Raw genomic sequence first — 20,000 nt, 5'->3', positions numbered from 1 at the left:
CTCCTCAAATGAGTCATACACGCTGCGCGTCAGACCCGCCGGCCCTTTTTACGCTAGTCCAGCTCGTCCTGTGTCATGTGTTTTATGTGTGTGTGTGTCTACTGCCACTCACAGTGCCGTTTCAATATCTACAGATTACTACAGTCTGTCTCCGTTTTTAGTCCAAGATGAAAATACCTACTGTTTTTTTTTTGTTTTTTTTACATAAGAGACCTTACATACACTTTACATCGAGGAGAAGTGAGATGTCATAAATTTGAAATGGAGACTGTCTGGACTGGAATTAGACAAAACCAGAAAAACTATCACTCTGACCCGGCTTCTGCCGGAGCTGCCTCTCGCCTCAGACGGAGGGCGTAACGATGAGGTCATTAGGAAAGAGAGATCTGCTGATGAGAGTGCTTCGTATTTCATTCTGAGAGATTAAAAGGCCTCCGCAGGAGGACTACCACGCCCCCGTTCTCAGGATACGGCCGTGTAAAAACCGGGAGAGGAAATGAACCCTTCCCTCTTCGAGCGTTGGCACCGCAGACCGCGACGTGTCCGACAGGAGAGTAATCTCTCGCTCGACGGTCACCCAGCGTTTGTCAAACCACAGCTTACTTCACATAGCGCAGTGTCACACACGACCCGTTTAACCATGTCCTACGACTTTACGTTTAATAGCGCCGAAATTTGAGTTTTGTGATGTATGTTATACATGGTTGAAATTCAGTGTAAGTTCACGTTTTTAGTTTTAATACAGTAGCACCAAAGAACGTCAGGCTGGTCATCTAGAAAAAGACTAAGCCTCAGAGTTGAACCACTCTAGTGTACTTAACTATGAATCAACTCATTTTATCACAGCACCAAACACTTCACATCAGCAGGTCCAGGCTTTTTCTTTTCTTTTTTTTTTCCAGTTTCATCCTGAAATGCTTTGGCTGTGTTGAAATTTCAGTGCAGGGTAATGTCTGGCCTCTCACAGATCTTGGCCTTATTCTGTGTCCAGAGGCCGCCTACAGATGGAAATATGTATTCCTTGTATGCTAGATTACAGGGTAAAGTTTCCCGAGAGAAAAAAGATATCCAGACCAATCCAGAGCTAATGTGTAGTTCAGACTTTTGAGAGAAGATTTTATTTAAGCTGTCCTGTTCTCACACTAACACTTGATGTGAACGGTTTGACTGATTTGAACTCATTTCATGTCTCTTTGTATTTCTCTGTGTGGGTCTGTTTTTGTTGTTGTTGTCGTTGATAATATTTTGAGGAGTTTGCTGGTTAAATTGCATGAAGCCTCAAATGCATGTGTGTTTGAGGGGCATTTTTCTGTCTGCTGCATTTCTGTTTGCTAAAACTTGTCTGTACCACTGGCAAAACCCCCAATTTTTTCCCATAAAGCTTTTTTCTCCCCCTGCTATTTGACACTGTTTCACTCTAGCTGATTCTAGGAACAAGCCTAATTCCAATACGGCACACCGACTCTTTAGGGCAGTGGTTCTCAGTGCTGTTCCATGCAGTGTTTTTCAGTGCTGTTCCATGCAATGGTTCTCAGTGCTGTTCCATGCAGTGGTTCTCGGTGCTGTTCCATGCAGTGCTGTTCCATGCAGTGTTTCCCAGTGCTGTTCCATGCAGTGTTTCCCAGTGCCGTTCCATGCAGTGGTTCTCAGTGCTGTTCCATGCAGTGTTTCTCAGTGCTGTTCCATGCAGTGCTTCCCAGTGCTGTTCCATGCAGTGCTTCCCAGTGCTGTTCCATGCAGTGGTTCTCAGTGCTGTTCCATGCAGTGCTTCCCAGTGCTGTTCCATGCAGTGCTTCCCAGTGCTGTTCCATGCAGTGGTTCTCAGTGCTGTTCCATGCAGTGTTTCTCAGTGCTGTTCCATGCAGTGCTTCCCAGTGCTGTTCCATGCAGTGGTTCTCAGTGCTGTTCCATGGGATCCACAGCTCTGGGCAGTTCCAGCCCCAGCCTGCTCTCAGACAGGTCACTCAGGTCCTCACGGCCTGGGTCATTGGCTGATTACCTGAGTCAGGTGTGACAGAGCAGGGACACAGCTAAAACATGCAGGTCTAAAACAGAGAACCCCCACAGACAGCCCTGGGAAAATGAACATACAGATTCTAAACTGGACCTATTTAGGGAATGTTTGAACGGTTATGATAAAATATTTTTTTCTTTTCGATGTTGCCGGGAGGAATTCATTGGCTGTGTAAAGTTGTTTTGCTGTCGTTTAGCTCGGCGGTGATGTCATGATTTGCGTCAGACAGAAAACGTTTGACGGTTAAAAGATCAAACTGAAAGGTTTGACAGTAATGAGAGGTTCTCTGGCTTGCGAGGTGGCTGCTGAGAGTTTTAAGAGCCGTGATTCAGCGGCGCTGTATAATCACACAGTCATAAACGTTCCCTTCCTTAACACTTCAGATTCCCCCGCCACTCCATGACCAACTCACGACAGTGAAAAAAAAAAAAAAACCCAGAGAAAAACACAGCACATGTTTTATTGCCTCCCTTTTTTTATCATCTTCTCTCTTCAAAATATGACTGTTCTTAACCTTTTTTTTTTTTGGTGTTGTTCTGTTTCGATTTGAGTCCAAACCCCTTTCTTGGAGGTGTCATGCCAGTGGAGTGTGTGCATGTGTTCATGTTTAACTACACTACTATGTGTACTATACATCTACCAGGACTGGTTTTGTCATTGTCATGTTCAGTGTCATTAACATCTGAGAATGGATGTGTGTCCTCGTCCTTAATGAAATCGGCGTGTGGCCAGATCAGTACAACACTTCAACCAGGCTCGCACGATGGGACCAAAGTCATTTCCTCTCAGACAGCCATGTTTACCTTGACTCTCTCTCTCTCTATCTCTCTCTCTCTCTCTGTTTCTCTCTCTCTCTCTCTCAGGGAGATGCAGGCCAGCGTGGACAGCCTGGAACAAGAGGGGACAAAGGGGAGAAGGTATGGCGAATATTAAAGACTTTTCTTTTTCAGGGCCTATTTCTGCTGTAACTATCAAATAAATGATTCAAACATTGTTAGCAATATATTTACAAGCACCATGCCTCACCTCTTCATTTAAACTTCAAAGAGAAGATCATTTTATAGTAGCATTTTGTCAATATAAAACAATCGTGTAAAATAACGTAATACAATACAATCAGTAGATGATTTGTAGGGGGGTGAAGGGGGGTACCATCCCCCTTGTTAGCAATTTGACCACAATGCATCCCCCTTGTTAACCTGCCATCCCCCTATATACTCTATAGACTAGTGTCAGTGAACATTGAGCCATCAACCCCATTGAAAAATAACAAATTGCCTACTGAATACAATACAATACAATACAATACAAATACATTGTGAAGCTGTGCCATGAGATCACTGGTGCTATCACTGGTGCGACCTTCAGAACCTGTATGAAGTGAAGGTCATTTCAAAGGCACAGACCATTGTTTTAGACCCTCAACATCCTTTACATGTTGAGTTCCAGATGCTTCCGTCAGGGTGGAGGTTTAGCCTCTCCATAGGTAACACTAATAGATACAAATTGTCCTTTGTCCCATCTGCTATTGGTTTTTCAAACAAACTGTAACCCCGGATGTCGGCGCTTCTCTCTTTCTTGATTGATTCATGGTGACAGTGTGGGAGATAAATGGATCTTGTGCTGTGGGTGTGTATGATGTACTGTATGTATTGTGTTCGACCACCATCTGTAAAGCAGTTTGCCCCTCGAAGACATTAAAATTTGACTCTACTCTACTCTACTCTAAAATACAACGCAATTATGTTATATCCAATATAGAAAAATCATTTTGTCATTTGAAATGATGATTGCTTGCAACTGTAACATAATTTGCGCAGGTTTTTGTTTGTGAACACTTATAATTGTTTATGGGGTGCTTATGGAGGCTTCATGCATGGTCTGTGAAGGTTACATAAGGAGGGTATGAAAGGCCAGTCCACACGTCCTGAGGTATTTGACCGCGGTAACGGTGAAAGCAGACAGGGACATGGAAGGTGATTTAACTGTGAGAATATCTGATATATCTGACATGTTTGTCTGCAGGGATCAAATGGACTTCCAGGTTTGGCAGGAAAACAAGGAGACAAAGGAGAAAGAGTGAGTGACATAAAAGGGCCAGAAACGTGTGTGTGTGTGTGTGTGTGTGTGTGTGTGTGTGTGTGTTTGTGTTTGTGTGTGCGTGTCTGTGTGTGTGTGCGTGTCTGTGTGTGTGATTGTGTGTTTCTCTGTATGTGTGTGTCTGTTTGTGTGTGCGTGTGTGTGTGTGTGTATGTGCCTGTGTGTGTGTGTGTGTGTGTGTGTGTGTGTGAATGAATCTGAACACTGGGTTGGATGACCATCCTCATCTCTTTGTTTCTCAGGGTGAAAAAGGCCTGGCTGGTGATTCAGGCGTGCCAGGACCACTTGGTCCAAAGGTGAGACGACCTTCCTCGCTGCTTTAGGCTCAGCAGAGAAGAGCTCTTGGACACATATGTAAACTGTGTGAAAGTGTGCCCTCTAGTGACATAGCCGTTGAATTCATTTGCTAAGCTTTGTATATGACTCCAGTCACATGGCTCAAATTAAGTCACAGTGTTCTCTGGATCCATATCTATCAAGCACTTCTGATCTAGGATCAGCTCTTCTCGGTCATTACACTTGGATTTATTACATTTATGAAAGCCTTAAACTAATCCTGGATGAGCAGTTTTATTCTAGGACACACTCATCATAATCAATTGGTGCTAATAACCAGCAATCTCCCATTTTCTCTGTCACATCACAGGGTGTCCAAGGAGAAGCAGGACCTCCCGGTTCACCTGGTCCAAAAGGAGTCACTGTAAGTGTATCTAATTATCTAATTAAAAATCTCTGTGCTGTCACTGGCTGGATTAATGCAACAAAGTGGCTGCAGCCTTCTGATCTTGTGTGGGATGATCACAGAGAGTAATCACAGAGAGTAATCACAGAGAGGGATGACTGGGGATTTTGTCATTGGTGGGTTGATTCTGCCCAGTGACACTCAGGTGGAATATTAAAGCACATATCCTGGTGCCTTTTTAAAAGTCAAACCCTCTGGTAATATGTATGTATATATCTTTTTTTTTTCTTTAATCAGGGAGAGCAAGGAGTAAAAGGAGACAAAGGAGCACCAGGAGCAAGGGTAGGATCTGTTAACTCCTCTAAGTGTTACTCCTCAACACTGGCCTCAGGAAATACAAGCTACATTTTTTTCAAACGGCACCTCTGAACAGCTGTGTTTTTATACTCTTTTCATATTTTGTTTTTCAGATTAAAAAAAAAAAAAAAAAAAAAGAACATTTGAATGTTGATGATTGAGAAAACAGGTGAAGTTAGGTTTGCCAAAGATATGATCAGATCTGAGATGTCACAGTGGTTGGGAATAGAAAAAAAAAAAGCCTTTAACAGTGAAAGAACAGTGAAGAGCTGCAGCTACAGCATGGAACATTTGGGACGAATTTCACTGAAAGTGGAAGATCAGTGAAGCAAAGCAACTCTATCAGATTGTTACCTGCTGGTATACACTAGAGAAAGGTTAACTCAGAACACTTAGCCGAACTGTATGTGTGTGTGTGCGTGTGTGTGCGTGCGTGCATGCATGTGTGTGCGTGTTTGTGTGTGCTTGTGTGCGTGTGTGTGCGTCTGTGTGTGCGCGCGTGTGTGTATTCATGAATTAGAGTCTGTGTTTGCATCTCAAAGCTACACAGGAGTTTTGGGAAACTAACGGTTTAAACAGATGTTACTGGGTTGATGGGCTCTCCATTCATGCTGTGGAGGCTGCTGAGGGGGTGTGTAGTGTAGACCAGTCCAGCTTTCGCCCCTTCTCAGAACTGCTCTCCCAGTTACCAGAGGCCCTGAACTGGCCGTCTGCAATTCCTCTCAGCTCACAGACGTTTTCAAAATACTCTCTAAAAACGTTCGCCCAAACATCAGAATCAGGTGACAAGAGATACAGATGGATAAATTGTTTTTAGTGCTGAGCAGAGAGGAGAATAGTTTATGTACCACTTTTTGGGCCTCAACATCCACCATCCTGTACATGCTCAGAACTATATGTCCTATAACTCCTAACCCTCAAGAATTTTTATGTCTTTCAGTCTAATGAGTACACTGGTATAGGAGTCTTAGGGAAAATTATATCTAACATGGCTCGTTGCAATAACCATGCTTTTTCGAGGAGAGGCCAGGACTGGACTAACTGACTAGACTAAGTGACCGGACCGGACCGGACTGGACCGGACTGGACTGGACTGCTGTGCCAGTTGCTGATGATGAGAGTGAAGTTGCTGGTGATGAGAGTGAAGTTGCTGATGATGAGAGAGAAGAGAGAACAAAGAGGTGTGGCCAAAGCCGCAGTACAGTAAAGATCAGTTCAGTTCAGTTCAGTTCAGTTCAGTGCAGTAAAGGTCAGTTCAGTTCAGTTCAGTGCAGTAAAGATCAGTTCAGTACAGTGAAGATCAGTTCAGTTCAGTTCAGTGCAGTAAAGATCAGTTCAGTTCAGTTCAGTGCAGTAAAGATCAGTTCAGTTCAGTTCAGTACAGTGAAGATCAGTTCAGTTCAGTTCAGTGCAGTAAAGATCAGTTCAGTTCAGTTCAGTTCAGTAAAGATCAGTTCAGTTCAGTTCAGTGCGGTGAAGATCAGTTCAGTTCAGTTCAGTTCAGTGCAGTAAAGATCAGTTCAGTTCAGTTCAGTGCAGTAAAGATCAGTTCAGTTCAGTGCAGTGCGGTGAAGATCAGTTCAGTTCAGTTCAGTGCAGTAAAGATCAGTTCAGTTCAGTTCAGTTCAGTAAAGATCAGTTCAGTTCAGTTCAGTTCCATGCAGTGAAGATCAGTTCAGTTCAGTTCCGTGCAGTAAAGATCAGTTCAGTTCAGTTCAGTAAAGATCAGTTCAGTACAGTGAAGATCAGTTCAGTTCAGCTCAGTGCAGTGAAGATCAGTTCAGCTCAGTTCAGTGCAGTAAAGATCAGTTCAGTTCAGTTCAGTTCCATGCAGTAAAGATCAGTTCAGTTCAGTTCAGTGCAGTTTGATATGATTCCATTTTAACTTGTATATTGATTTAATACAGAGGACCCTTTCAAACAGCAGCCTTATAAAACACAAAGCCAAGCTAATGCACAGCTCTGATAGTGAAGGAGGATCATGGGAAAAAAAGACATGGAAAGATACAACAGGAAAAAAAAAACAGAAAAGAAAACAGATCGTCCAGACTAGAAAATAGACCAGAAATCATTGACACTTTCATCCCTGCTCTGATGAACATGTTGTATATCTTTGGTTCTGTTTCCCTGCATGTCCTCAATACTATATACAAACACATTTTCCATCTGCTATTTTTTCCACTGAAAAAACACACACACACACACACACACACACACAAAAAACAAAAAAACAACTCCGACCTTAAACCATTCAGCAGGTTCTCCAAACAGCAAGGTCCACATGCCCCTGGAGAAATGCCACGTGGGTTTTGGGGTTTTGTGGGGATCCATCATGTTTTAGCCATCAGTCTAACCTGTCAGCTTGCTTCCTGGCAGTCTTTGCACATTCATACATGCAAACACACACACACACACACACACACACACACACACACACACACACACACACCCTTGTCATGTTCCTATGAGGACTTGCCACTGAATTCCATGTTATTTAGACTGAAGATTCATTTACCCAGTACAGACTGATGGTGACCCTGGAGATGGGGATGGTGGTGTAGGTCACAGGGGGGCAGGGGATGTCTGGGTGTAAATGCAGTGGAACAACAGTGCCCGCACACAGATTTCAGAAATACAGAATGATTGACAGGCCAGTTATGGTATATATCTAAAAAATAAAAAACCCACACACAGTGGTCTTTTGTTATCCATTATGTAAACATTACCACACTGTTGTGTTTTCCTCAGTAGATCTACAGTAGTGCAAGCGTATTACCTCTGTCTGAACATGACCAAATAAAAATCTGATCAAACATGGCGCGTGTTAAGACGTTTGGCTTTGATTCAAGACTTTTGACGTATCTATTGTCATCATTCTCCTTTGTTTTCTCCCTGCGTTGAAACACTTTACAGGGAGACCCAGGTTTGGACGGATTTCCTGGAAAGCCTGGCTCCCCAGGCAAAGACGTGAGTACTATAATCAATACACCACATTGATTATACTGGATGGAGCGAGGATTATACTGAAATACGTTGTTCCGGTGTATAGTGTTATATTAGTAAATTCTTAATATCAACGAGTCACACATTTTCATTTATTCATTTGTGAATGTAAATGCATCATTAATTAGTAAGTAATCTATGGTGTTGATTGAGATGTGTGTGCGTGTTTGTTTATAAGTGCATACTGTAGGCTTTACGACTGTGTCTGTGTTTTCGACACGCAGGGAGTCGCGGGACTTGTCGGAGCTCCTGGTCCAGGAGGAGTGAAAGGAGAAAAGGTAGTGGAGAAATAGATCGCTGAGCTTTCTAAAGATCAGTAGGATAATGAGTGCCGATTTCTATGGGGGTAAAGTATTTCTGAGAAGTGGAGCTTAGACCTGGGGGCGGGGGTGGGGGGCAGATTGTGACTGTGGATCAAATATAAGAGCACAAAACAGGTGGGACTGAGCGAGGGAGTGAGTGAGTGACAGGATTTCTCTGGATTGTGTTTTATAGACACGTTCGTCTGCGTTTCGCACAAAAGCTTTTTCTGCCCCACTTATATACGTCTTCGAAAAATGACAGCTACTTTTCTCATGTCTGCCTGTAATTACGGAGACTAACACACACACACACACACACACACACACACACACACCCCTCTTTCCTGAGGGGCGTAAGACAAATTCATTTGCCGCTCATGGGGACTGACAGTTCAAATGAAACTGAGAACAAAGAACAATTTAACAACATATTGCCTGTGAATGTCTGGACTAGTCACAAAACATCATAAATACCAGCCCACCCTCACCTGTCGACATGTTAAAGGTCTCTGAATATAAGCCCAGTGATGCTTTAATGCTGTATAGACTCTCACTCTGAGCTCCAGGGACCACACGTCACGGTTTTGTTTTTTTTTTTGGTTTTGTTTTTCTTCTGTCTCACAGGGGGAGCGGGGCCCTGCAGGCTTACCTGGGGATGTGGTGAGTAGACACGTGCACTTAATTGTCATACTCGTAAATCTAAAAGTACATTTTTTTACTCCTTTTTCTGTTTTAGTTTTATGGATCTGATCTACATAGGCGTCTTGATTGTATGTTATGTTACAATTTTAAACTGTGTTTTCTGCGTTTTTGTTTTTTTTTGTTGAAAACAGAAAATCACTCTATTCTTTGCTAAGTACTGTTACTGGACTGAACATGACGATGTTTTTTGTTTCCTGCTTTGTGTATAGTAACTGTGTTTTTAACTAGTTATTTATGTGTTTGTTTGTTTGTCATTAGTTCCGGCTGGAGGGATTAAAAGGAGATGCAGTAAGTATACAGTCAAAGATGGATTAACAATTTTTAATCCCAAAGGATAAGACTAGTGAATTAGATCTCTACACTTACCTGAGCCTGTACTCTGATCATATTACCTATCACTGGGTTATAACCTCCACTGTGTTATAACTTTCACTGTTATACCTTTCACTGTGTTATAACTGTCACAGTGTTATAACTGTCACTGTGTTATATCTTTCACTGTGTTATAATATCCACTGTGTTATAACTGTCACTGTGTTATAACTGTCACTGTGTTATACCTTTCACTGTGCTATACCTTTCACTGTGTTATAACTGTCACTGTGTTATAACTGTCACTGTGTTATAACCTTCACTGTATTGTGTCTTTCACTGTGTTATATCTTTCTCTGTGTTATACCTTTCACTGTGTTATAACTGGCACTGTTTTTGTTTGTTTGTTTATCTTTTAGGGGCCTCCAGGTCCACGTGGCCCTCCAGGGCCTGAGGGTCCCCCAGGACCACGTGTAAGTTTTGAATTATGATCACAGAAAGTAGCACTCACATCAAACATATGGGCTTACACACCTTTACCTTCAGTATAATCACTTATATTTTATTACATGCAAACAGCATTGGCTTTGTTAAATGATGATGATGATGATGATGATGATAGTGTGTGTGTGTGTGTACATTTGCTCTTTTCATTATTTCTATAAGTAAGGCTGTAATAGCCAAAAGGCTTTAGTTTTTGCTTCTAAATGAAATACATTTGAACAATGCATGAAAAAACACATGAATCATTTCTTTTCTTCTCTGTCTGACTCAGGGTCCCCCCGGACCAGAGGGTGTGCCCGGAGAGCCAGGAGAAAATGGCCAACGGGTGAGAGATTCATTTACAACATTATCATAAACACCTCACATCTCTCTCGGACTCTTACCGTCTGCCTGTACCATACAGACAGCATGTGTGTGTGTGTGTTTCTGTCAGAACACACTCTTTTTTCAAACACAAGTCCTCAGGATTCCCTTATGTCTTCAGCTCGGTGAAAGTCACACTCATGACGTGATGTTCTTTTACATACCAGTTTTTTAAGGCGCACTGGAATTCCTTGCTTGTCTACTGGGACAGATAAAGGAATGAGAGATTGATAGATCAGAATGTTCCTGACCGATAAGAGAGGAACTGGCTGTAATTGATTGGTCTTTGGAGCGTCTGGAGTGTTTTTCTGTGTAAGATGTGGGAGGACCACTCTTTATGTCAGCAGCTTGTTTCTCTGTGTGTTTCCTCGGTTGTCTCATTAAAGGGCATGACCACAAGGGAGTCTTTTCCTTTTTGGAAAACAGAGAGAGAGAGAGAGAGAGAGAGAGAGAGGGAGAGAGAGAGAGAGAGAGAGAGAGAGAGAGAGAGAGAGAGATAGAGAGAGAGAGAGGTTTCTTAGTTCTCTGTAGTGTAGGTGGTCTGTATTGGGAACAGAATGACATTCAACAGAATTCAACTCCCTCTGAGAACAATGTGTATTCTCTCTCCCTCTCTCTCTCCCTCTCCCTCTCTCTCTCTCTCTCCCTCTCTCTTGTCCCTTGTTCTGTTCCAGTGTGTGTCAGTGGATGTTAAGTGGAGGAAGCAGAGTCTAACTGTGGGAACAGGCTGTACAGGGCTGTGTAATACACTGTTATGACACCCATCATGCACTGTCATTGTTCTCCCTCAAAACCCGCAGAGCCTCACTGGCACAAAGGTGGATACACTGTGTGTATTGGGGGGGGGGGGGTTTCAGTTGCTATGACACCCATTACACCCCCTGACACCCTCGTGCCATGTGATTGGACCAGAAAAGTTCTGACATGTTATCACGGGGGCGTCGACAAACACAAGAGCAGTCATCGCATCCTCTATGACCCGCAAAACTGCAGTTGCCCATAATTTCTCTGAGATTTAGAAAATTCCCTCAAAGTAACGGCTAGAACAGTACGGCGTGTCCTCAGCGTAAGAGGAGAGGGAGAGGAGGGAGGGAAAAAGAGAGGAAGGGAAAAAAGAGAAAAGGTAGAGGGAAAAACAGAGTCATATACTGGTTTTCTCTGTGTGTGTGTGTGTGTGTGTGTGTGTGACCTTGGAGCTGGGTGTGTCTGTGACTGTGTGTAGTGTGTGTCTGACGGGGTGGAAGTACTTTACTGTAATTTGCAGTGTACGACGGTGTGTAAGATTTGGAACAGGATGAAATATCTCTGTGACAGGCTGACATGACAGACTAATGAAGATGCATGTTTGGCCACTGTTTGACTATTTGACTCTAGGTGATGTTTCAGTTCAGTACATAAGGATTTGGAGCAGAACACTGGGTATAGAATGCAGTACTCTATAGTTCTGGTGCACTAATAGACTGTGTTTTTCATGCAGATGTTAAGTGTAGCTCTGTGGAATGAAGAGATTTATGTATTGCAGAGTAGGAGTATGTGTGTGGACTGTGTGGGGTGTGCAGTAGCAGGCCTGTGAATGCAGCAGGAGGGGAGAACCAGCGGTTCTGACTCAGACTCAAGGCCCAGGGGGAAGGTGTTCTGGGTGGTTGGGAAGATAATAGGGCTGTCTACTGGGTTGGCAGGTCGTGCTGCTTGGGTGACGAACTGTGCACACACACAAAGAAAGAAAGAGAGGGAGAGAGAGAGACACGCACACACAAAACAAACACATGCACCCGTGCAAAACACTCATACACAGAGGCATACACTTGCATGCACAAACACACACACACACAAACACACATGCATGTATACATGCACACATTTGCACACACATACACACATAATCATATCTGCAGTAATGAGGATGATTTATAGTCGGTGGTTATGGATATATCGAATCGCTGCAGGGAGTCCGGTCAGAACTAGTAAATGTCACAGACTGTACTTAGCTGAGGGGTTCCAAATGATCAGTCAGGTCTCCAGTAACAGGTTGTTTAATATGAGGGGTTATGCAATAAGAACAACACAGAACATTTAGATAAGTAATATACAAAAGCACAAGGCAAAAGAGATTGATCATATTATACATCAAATGATACAAGTAGTATGCATTTGAATGTTGTCAGAAATTTGCTCTACCGTATGACTGCAATCATTGTCGATTAGTGGGAGAGATACAATGCAGGCGATACCACGGTCTGTTACCTTTATACAGAAATGTGCTTTTCCAGTTTGTAGACTTAAATTGCGCATGCGCAAACAACTAACGTAACTCAATACTGGTGGTTCTCAATAAAAACAATATACATTTATGTTGAAAAATAACCACATTACACATAATAATTGAACACCGTAATGCAATATTATAATAATCACGACAGACTTAATGTGTCCCGTGAACTTGTCTAGCGTCAAGACTGTACTATCGATAGTACACATAATGCTCTCTGAAGTAAACATTATATCAGTGAAAAACATACTCACTTGAAGGTGCACGCACAGACACAACCTTGTCGCCTGACTATCTGACATTCGTGACTATTAAACTATAGTCCTTGAAACTTTTTGCATGCTGCAATGAACGTGAACAACTTTCCGCTAGCGCTGATGCTGGTAAACAAACAAGAGAATTCTGGGGCAAGCATGGGGAGGGTCCGCTTTGATTGGTCCACTGTAATGTCAATCACAAGGATTCAGAACAGTCCACATTCCAACTAAAATACCAGCCTTTCTTACAATATCCATAGAGGCCATTGTCAGCCAGTTATATATCTCCTGCTGGGAGCCTGTATTCGCCGTGATAGTAAGGACATTCAAGTGGAGTTTAAAGCACTTACCTCCCATCTCCAGCAGGCGGCAGCACTCTGAGACTGTTTCTACTTAAAATATAATTTTTTTGGTAAAATACCATAGTCAGCAAAGTATATTTTAATTTACTGTATAATTTCCCATGCTATATTTATTTACAATATTACTAAGGTATAGTAAATATATAAAATTCACATTGTGTTCTAAGTGTGTGTACATTTTAACATTCGGTTGCAGTAAAGATGTTAAGAGTTTTAACATTTCTATCCTCACAGGGCAAGAAAGGTGAAAGTGGATTACCTGGAGTTGATGGACTACCTGGACCACCAGTAAGAATGACAATATTCCCTCTCTCACGATGACTCTCTGTGGATATATCAAAACCAATCAGCCCTGCTCCTCCCTCCTGTGTGTGGTCTAACCTTCATTCACTGGGCATCGCGCAACAGACATGACAAACCCACAACAGACATGACAAACCCACAACAGACATGACAAACCCGCAACCGACATGACAAACCCGCAACAGACATGACAAACCCGCAACGGACATAACAAACCCACAGCAGACAAGACAAACCCACAACAGACAAGACAAACCCACAACAGACATGACAGTCTTTTCATCTCTCTTTTGTGTCTGTGTTTTCTATTTTTCTTTTTTTGTCTGGTTTTGACCGTATTCTCAGGCAGGTTGGTGCCAGAAAACAGGTCTGCTTGGGGCCACAGACCATGTAGAGAAGTGAATTTGGATTTCTTTAAAAGAAACTGAGGTTGTGGACACATCCATGAAAGATCTGCCAAGCTGTTTTCCAGAGCACATACTTTTCAATACTGCTGTGTAAACAGAATTTTTCCAAACACCAGAGATAAAGTAAACATCCAGAACCTCATTTAGAGCAGGTTTTGACATTAGGATAATTATCCATCGTCCCAGCTCATTAAATGGAATTTACAAGTCTTGTTGCCAAGGTTACCTGTCCATGATCCAGATTTATTTCTATACATGAAGGCTTTCTACAAAGCATGCATGGTGTATGCAATGTGCCCTCTTGTGGCAACTAAAGGAATATCAACTTCTTAATTCTGACCATGTTGTGGACTCTTTCCCTCAAGGGCATTTCAGGTGAGAAAATTTTCACGATTTCACATTTATTCACAGTTTTTATCTTTTAATCTCAGGGCCCACAGGGACCTCCTGGATCATCTGGCGAACCTGGTAAACCTGGACCCCCTGTAAGTTTAACACGCCAGTCCGATAAAATTAATCATGCTTTTAAGACTGTAAAAAACAAGAACAAAAACAAACAAAAGAAACCTGGAGCCCCCTGTAAGTTTAATACACCCATCCAATAAAATTAATCATGTTCTTAAGACAAGAACAAGAACAAAAAACAAACAAGAAATGAAACATTGAACGTCGCACTAACCGACATGGACATTTTTTGGTTTTTCCTTTACATTTCTGTTCAGGGTCTGCCAGGGGAGCTCGGATTTTCCGGAAAACCAGGAGAGCCAGGGAAACCAGTAAGATTCTCAGTTTGAGCAGGATTTGAACATTCTTTTCCCTCACTCATTCCCCTGCTGTCCACCACATGCAGTTTAAGGTGAAGCATCAAATGATCCGTTAACTGATAATCTGAGATTATCACTCGTCCTCTCCCTTCAGGGTTTACCGGGCAAAGACGGACTGGATGGGTTGCCAGGAAACGATGGAGAAAAGGTTATTTTAATTATTTTAAAATCAGGCTGAATATTCATCTGTTATTGTGTGGGCAGATGCTGTGACCTTTTTGATAATGAGTATGAAATTTCAAAAACATCGCTGCAGATGTTTTAGGATCTAGTTCAGTTCAATATTTTAGAAATACACAGTTCCACGTCAGCAGAAAACTAAAATTAAATAATTAAAAAAAATCGTTCATATATTCATTCATTCACAATATGGTCAAGGGATTGTAACCTTCAGGGGCATGATATCAATAAGCTTCACCAAGGCTAGATTTTACAATTTTTACTTGATGAAGTTTTCAACTTTAAATTTGACTTAAGTTTTAAGTTAAGCTTTCAATGTTTTCATCTAAATCACCCTCACAGTTAATTCTTAGTTCTTACTTCTTTTATGGTGTGTGATGTTCTCTCTCCTGTCTTTCACAGGGACCTAGAGGAGAACCAGGACTGGATGGACTTCCAGGCCAATCTGGTCCTAAGGTACAGCTAAAACCCACATGGGTTTGAGTTACATTCACTGTGAATGTCGTGAGTATGATTCGGGGACTAAAGGATGACATCATGAACTGGTGTGACTGTGATTATTGAGTATTAATTCATGAAGTGAGAGAATCATAATTTTTGTCTGTTTTTTTTTCTCTCTTAGGGTGATGAAGGCCCTCCCGGACCTAGAGGACCAGCAGGGGAGAGAGTGAGTGTTTCTCTCATTACTAAAATCTACACTCTAAACTCACAAGTAATACACCGAAAATTAAAACCCACCTTGTCAATTTTCTCTCTTTGTCTCTGTCACTGTCACTGTCTCTGTCTCTCACTTTCTCTCTCTCTCTCTCTCTCTCTCTCTCTCTCTCTCTCTCCCTCAGGGAGAGGCAGGTTTGCCAGGGCAGCCAGGTATAATGGGACCCAGAGGAGACAAAGGAAGCCAGGTTAGTTTGGTCAGAGACACCCCACTGTAGTCTGGTCTTACAGAGACATTCCACTGTAGTCTGGTCTTACAGACACTCCACTGTAGTCTGGTCTTACAGAGACTCCACTGTAGTCTGGTCTTACAGAGACACTACTGTAGTCTGGTCTTACAGAGACACTACTGTAGTCTGGTCTTACAGAGACACCCCACTGTAGTCTGGTCTTACAGAGACATTCCACTGTAGTCTGGTCTTACAGACACTCCACTGTAGTCTGGTCTTACAGAGACTCCACTGTAGTCTGGTCTTACAGAGACACTCCACTGTAGTCTGGTCTTACAGAGACACTCCACTGTAGTCTGGTCTTACAGAGACACTACTGTAGTCTGGTCTTACAGAGACACTCCACTGTAGTCTGGTCTTACAGAGACACTACTGTAGTCTGGTTTTACAGAGACACTCCACTGTAGTCTGGTCTTACAGAGACACTCCACTGTAGTCTGGTCTTACAGAGACACTACTGTAGTCTGGTCTTACAGAGACACTACTGTAGTCTGGTCTTACAGAGACACTCCACTGTAGTCTGGTCTTACAGAGACACTCTACTGTAGTCTGGTCTTACAGAGACACTCTACTCTCTTCACACACACACACACACACACACACACACACACACAGTGCAGTTTAAACCGATGGGACGGCTGTTTAAATTTTGCCACGTCAGAAGCTTTGCTGAAATTGGTGAAATGCATCCTTACCAACCGTTCCTCTTAGATCAGATATCAGTGCTGTTTTACTAATCACTCAAGTGTTTCTTTCTCAAAAGGGAATGATGGATTTTCTCTTTACAGCCCCTCGGATTTTTCTTTCCTTGATGTTGTTTTGGTAGACAACCTAATCCCGTTTTGTTTTTCTCCGTTCACTCTCTGACGCAGTAAACCTCCTCTCTCTCTTATTATAAACAGGGTGACCGAGGCAGAGATGGAAGCTTTGGTCCAAAAGGTGAAAAAGGTGACAAGGTGAGACGGCTGACAGAGAAAGAAATGAGTCATCCAGCATTATTTACGACTGAACAGTTGTTGTATTTGAAAAAAAAATGTCAAGAAACACCGAAAGACGACTTATTCTCTGTCCAAATATATTTAAGTCATTCCACACAAAGCTGACCTTTTCTTCATATTCTTCTGTCAAATCACAGTAGTGCATTTCATTCTTTGAGAGAAAAAAAGGGGGGGGGGGGAAGAAAAAGGAAAAAAAACAAAACAAGAACAAAAAAACAAAACAAAACACTACCCTCATTCCTGCTTGTCTCTGCTTTTTGTTCTGTCAGAGCATCATGTCTGCTTGGTTTACCACATGTCATGCGGACAGTCTGTCATAAACAGCATGTCCGTATGACTTTCCAGATGTCAAATCTGTTACATGACTCAGGAGTAGCTTAATGTGATGGAGCTCATTTTCCTGGTTACCGCTAATTACTGGTTGAAATCCTAGGCAAAGCACATTGGGATGTTAATTCAGCAGGACCAGAAGAGCGTTGGTTCTAATGCCTCTGTCATTGCTCTGACTGCTACAGTGCCGCGTCGATAATGGAACTTGACCTAAGGGTACCCGAGCATGTTACTCCTGTCACCCCCCACCCCTACCCTGCACCCCAGCACGATAAGCCTATCAAAAACAGGAAGTCTGCTCAGTGACCCTAAAATGGTTATCGAAGGGTCAAAATATATGGTCTAGCAGATGAGAGTTTTTTTTTTTTTTTTATGTGCAAGGTCTTCTGGGCGTGTCTTTGACGGACACATTTGATTAGGTTTCGTGTCAGTAACATGGCACTGGGAGAATGCAGTCTTTAATGAAGTCATTAACATGCAGGCAGACAGTGAACCGTGTTGATGTGTTCTCCCTCAGGGTGAGGTTGGACCACGAGGACCTGCTGGAGCACCAGGAGATGTGAGTACACATCTAACAATGACTGGTTAGCACCTGTACAGGACAAAATAAAGGCAAAACAATACACAGCCAGTCTAAGTGTGAAGTTTTTTGATTTATTAACATAGCCCACAATTATTATCATTGTTCTGTGTTTTTACTTTCTTAGATGTTTTATTCTGGTTATTTTAAAAGATTATATAAATTATAAATCATAATTTCATTCCAATTCTTGTATAACTGAGTGTCATTAATATTGATACAAATGGAAAATACTGAGCTTATTTATTTAGATTTATTTATTTATTATGGATTTGCCTCCCAGTATTATTGCTGTTCCTTCTAAAAAACATCCGGGACATTTTGCAGAAAGAGTGAATGACCAACATGGTTGTGGGTTTTGGGATTTTTTTTTTGTGTGTGTGAGGTTGTAAGTTTGACACTGTTTCCATCCTGTTCTCAGGTTGCCACCATTGTCCCTCAGCCTGGTGAGCCGGTGAGTGTGTTTCACACCCTGTTCTCACCAAAAATCAATGTTTTTACTGCACTTTAACCGAAGTATGAACGTACACATCCCTGGGAAACCTGTAGAGTTCCTCTCCGGCCTAGAGCAGAGGAGTAGGAAGACATGTAATAGACATAGTAAACGTGATGTCATTAAAAATACCCTTTTATGCACTGCTGTCTGCACTGTGCTTCTGGGCACCTTTTTCCACTCTGCTGGATAGTCAGGCTAAAATGTGTATTGTTTTTCAGCACAACTTTGCAGCTTGGAATTTAAAGTCTACATCAATTTAACGTTATTCTTCACTCATCAGACATCTCCTCTCTGATATATCTATTTTTATAGGGACAACCGGGAGCAAAGGGAGAAAAAGGAGACCAGGGGAAACCAGGGGAGATGGTAAGGCTCTCTTTTTAAGCTCATCTCATTTACACAGTGGGATGAGATGACGAGCCTCCACCAGGAGATGGCAGTAGAGAGTCAGAATTGCGGTGATTGTGAGAGCTCGTCTTTGACATCCACTAGCAAATTCTGTTATCCGAGGTCATTTCATATGCTTACCATTTTTCTGAGAGGTAACTAGGTGACACACAAAAAGGACCTGATTATATTTTTAGGTTTAGGGCTAAGTTTTTTTTTCCCCCTCTTCTTGCGATTACCATTGAACATAAAGTCAAATTTACATCTCAACAGTTTCAATCTTGACCCTGACCTTGACCAAAACAAACAAGCATTAGAAACTAACTAACACACCTAATCAGTCCTAAGCTTATTGAGTGATTTGACTTAAAGTTCCAAGCATTTACAAATCCTCTCTGAAGGAACTTTCTAGACTGTGACCTTTCTCTCTGTACCAGCAGCGTGCCGCTGTAATGGTTTTCAGTGTGAGCGCAGAATCCATCCTCCATTAATAAACATACTGCAGTGACTGAGAGCTGTGCATCACTAACACGCACACACACACACACACACACACACACACACACACACCCCGACAAGCATATTACGATGATCTATCTGCTCTCAGCGTGGCGTGCGACAGTAGAAACACTGTATTAAATTACTTCCGGACTTTGTGATGGGAGAGAAAATACAAGCCAGGGCTAATCCGTTCTCAGGGTAGTGGGACTCATTTTGACTTGATACACTTTTCGGTTTTGACACAATGAGCTATTTAATGAACAGACTCAAGATTCCACACACACAAACACGCAAAAATAAAAAATAAAATAAATAAATAAAAATACTGCGCAGTATTTACAGAATAGTGTCCACGTCACAACTGCTGACCTTTGACTTTTGACCTCTGTAGGGTCAAAGAGGATTGCCCGGTGAGCAGGGCTTCAGAGGACTGCCCGGACCACCGGTAAAGACAGTTCTATTCTATTCTATTCTATTCTATTCTATTCTATTCTATTCTATACATATGTGTCAAAATGACCTTATTTACAGATTATTCAATCAGATATCTCTCAGACTCCGCTGTTGTGAGAGTCTTAAAGTCATCTTTAAACGTTTGTTTTAAACAACACATTATAGATTCGGTCACTCTTGTTCAAATTCCTTCATTTAGAGAATACTGACATAGGCTCGTGTTATAACCGCTATCCGTTTAAAATATGCTTTGTTTATTTTATTTTTCAGCCGTTTCTGTAAATATTTAGCATGCTAACACTCTTTGTGTTGTTGTCTTGTGTGTTCCTCTGTTCTGATCAGGGAGTTAAAGGAGACACAGGACCTAAAG

General features: G+C 42.1%; 1 protein-coding gene across 1 annotated transcript in view; it reads left to right on the top strand.

Annotated features, from left to right (window-relative positions):
* col22a1 (collagen, type XXII, alpha 1) overlaps positions 1 to 20,000 on the top strand; it is a 49,916-nt gene that overhangs the window by 16,602 nt on the left and 13,314 nt on the right. The window contains exons 12-35 of the mRNA XM_030789557.1: positions 2,878 to 2,931; positions 4,040 to 4,093; positions 4,357 to 4,410; positions 4,761 to 4,814; positions 5,094 to 5,138; positions 8,067 to 8,120; positions 8,381 to 8,434; positions 9,083 to 9,118; positions 9,419 to 9,448; positions 9,892 to 9,945; positions 10,248 to 10,301; positions 13,462 to 13,515; positions 14,369 to 14,422; positions 14,660 to 14,713; positions 14,856 to 14,909; positions 15,344 to 15,397; positions 15,564 to 15,608; positions 15,781 to 15,843; positions 16,788 to 16,841; positions 17,731 to 17,772; positions 18,215 to 18,247; positions 18,602 to 18,655; positions 19,569 to 19,622; positions 19,973 to 20,000. The exon at positions 19,973 to 20,000 is cut by the window's right edge and continues 26 nt beyond it. Coding sequence (XP_030645417.1) covers positions 2,878 to 2,931; positions 4,040 to 4,093; positions 4,357 to 4,410; positions 4,761 to 4,814; positions 5,094 to 5,138; positions 8,067 to 8,120; positions 8,381 to 8,434; positions 9,083 to 9,118; positions 9,419 to 9,448; positions 9,892 to 9,945; positions 10,248 to 10,301; positions 13,462 to 13,515; positions 14,369 to 14,422; positions 14,660 to 14,713; positions 14,856 to 14,909; positions 15,344 to 15,397; positions 15,564 to 15,608; positions 15,781 to 15,843; positions 16,788 to 16,841; positions 17,731 to 17,772; positions 18,215 to 18,247; positions 18,602 to 18,655; positions 19,569 to 19,622; positions 19,973 to 20,000 — 1,186 coding nt within the window. The remainder of the gene's footprint in view (positions 1 to 2,877; positions 2,932 to 4,039; positions 4,094 to 4,356; positions 4,411 to 4,760; positions 4,815 to 5,093; positions 5,139 to 8,066; positions 8,121 to 8,380; positions 8,435 to 9,082; positions 9,119 to 9,418; positions 9,449 to 9,891; positions 9,946 to 10,247; positions 10,302 to 13,461; positions 13,516 to 14,368; positions 14,423 to 14,659; positions 14,714 to 14,855; positions 14,910 to 15,343; positions 15,398 to 15,563; positions 15,609 to 15,780; positions 15,844 to 16,787; positions 16,842 to 17,730; positions 17,773 to 18,214; positions 18,248 to 18,601; positions 18,656 to 19,568; positions 19,623 to 19,972) is intronic.

This window comes from Chanos chanos, chromosome 12 (assembly GCF_902362185.1).
Source record: "Chanos chanos chromosome 12, fChaCha1.1, whole genome shotgun sequence".
NCBI lineage: Eukaryota > Metazoa > Chordata > Actinopteri > Gonorynchiformes > Chanidae > Chanos > Chanos chanos.
Note: the sequence above shows the minus strand (reverse complement) of the source record. Positions and strands in the feature narration are given on the sequence as shown.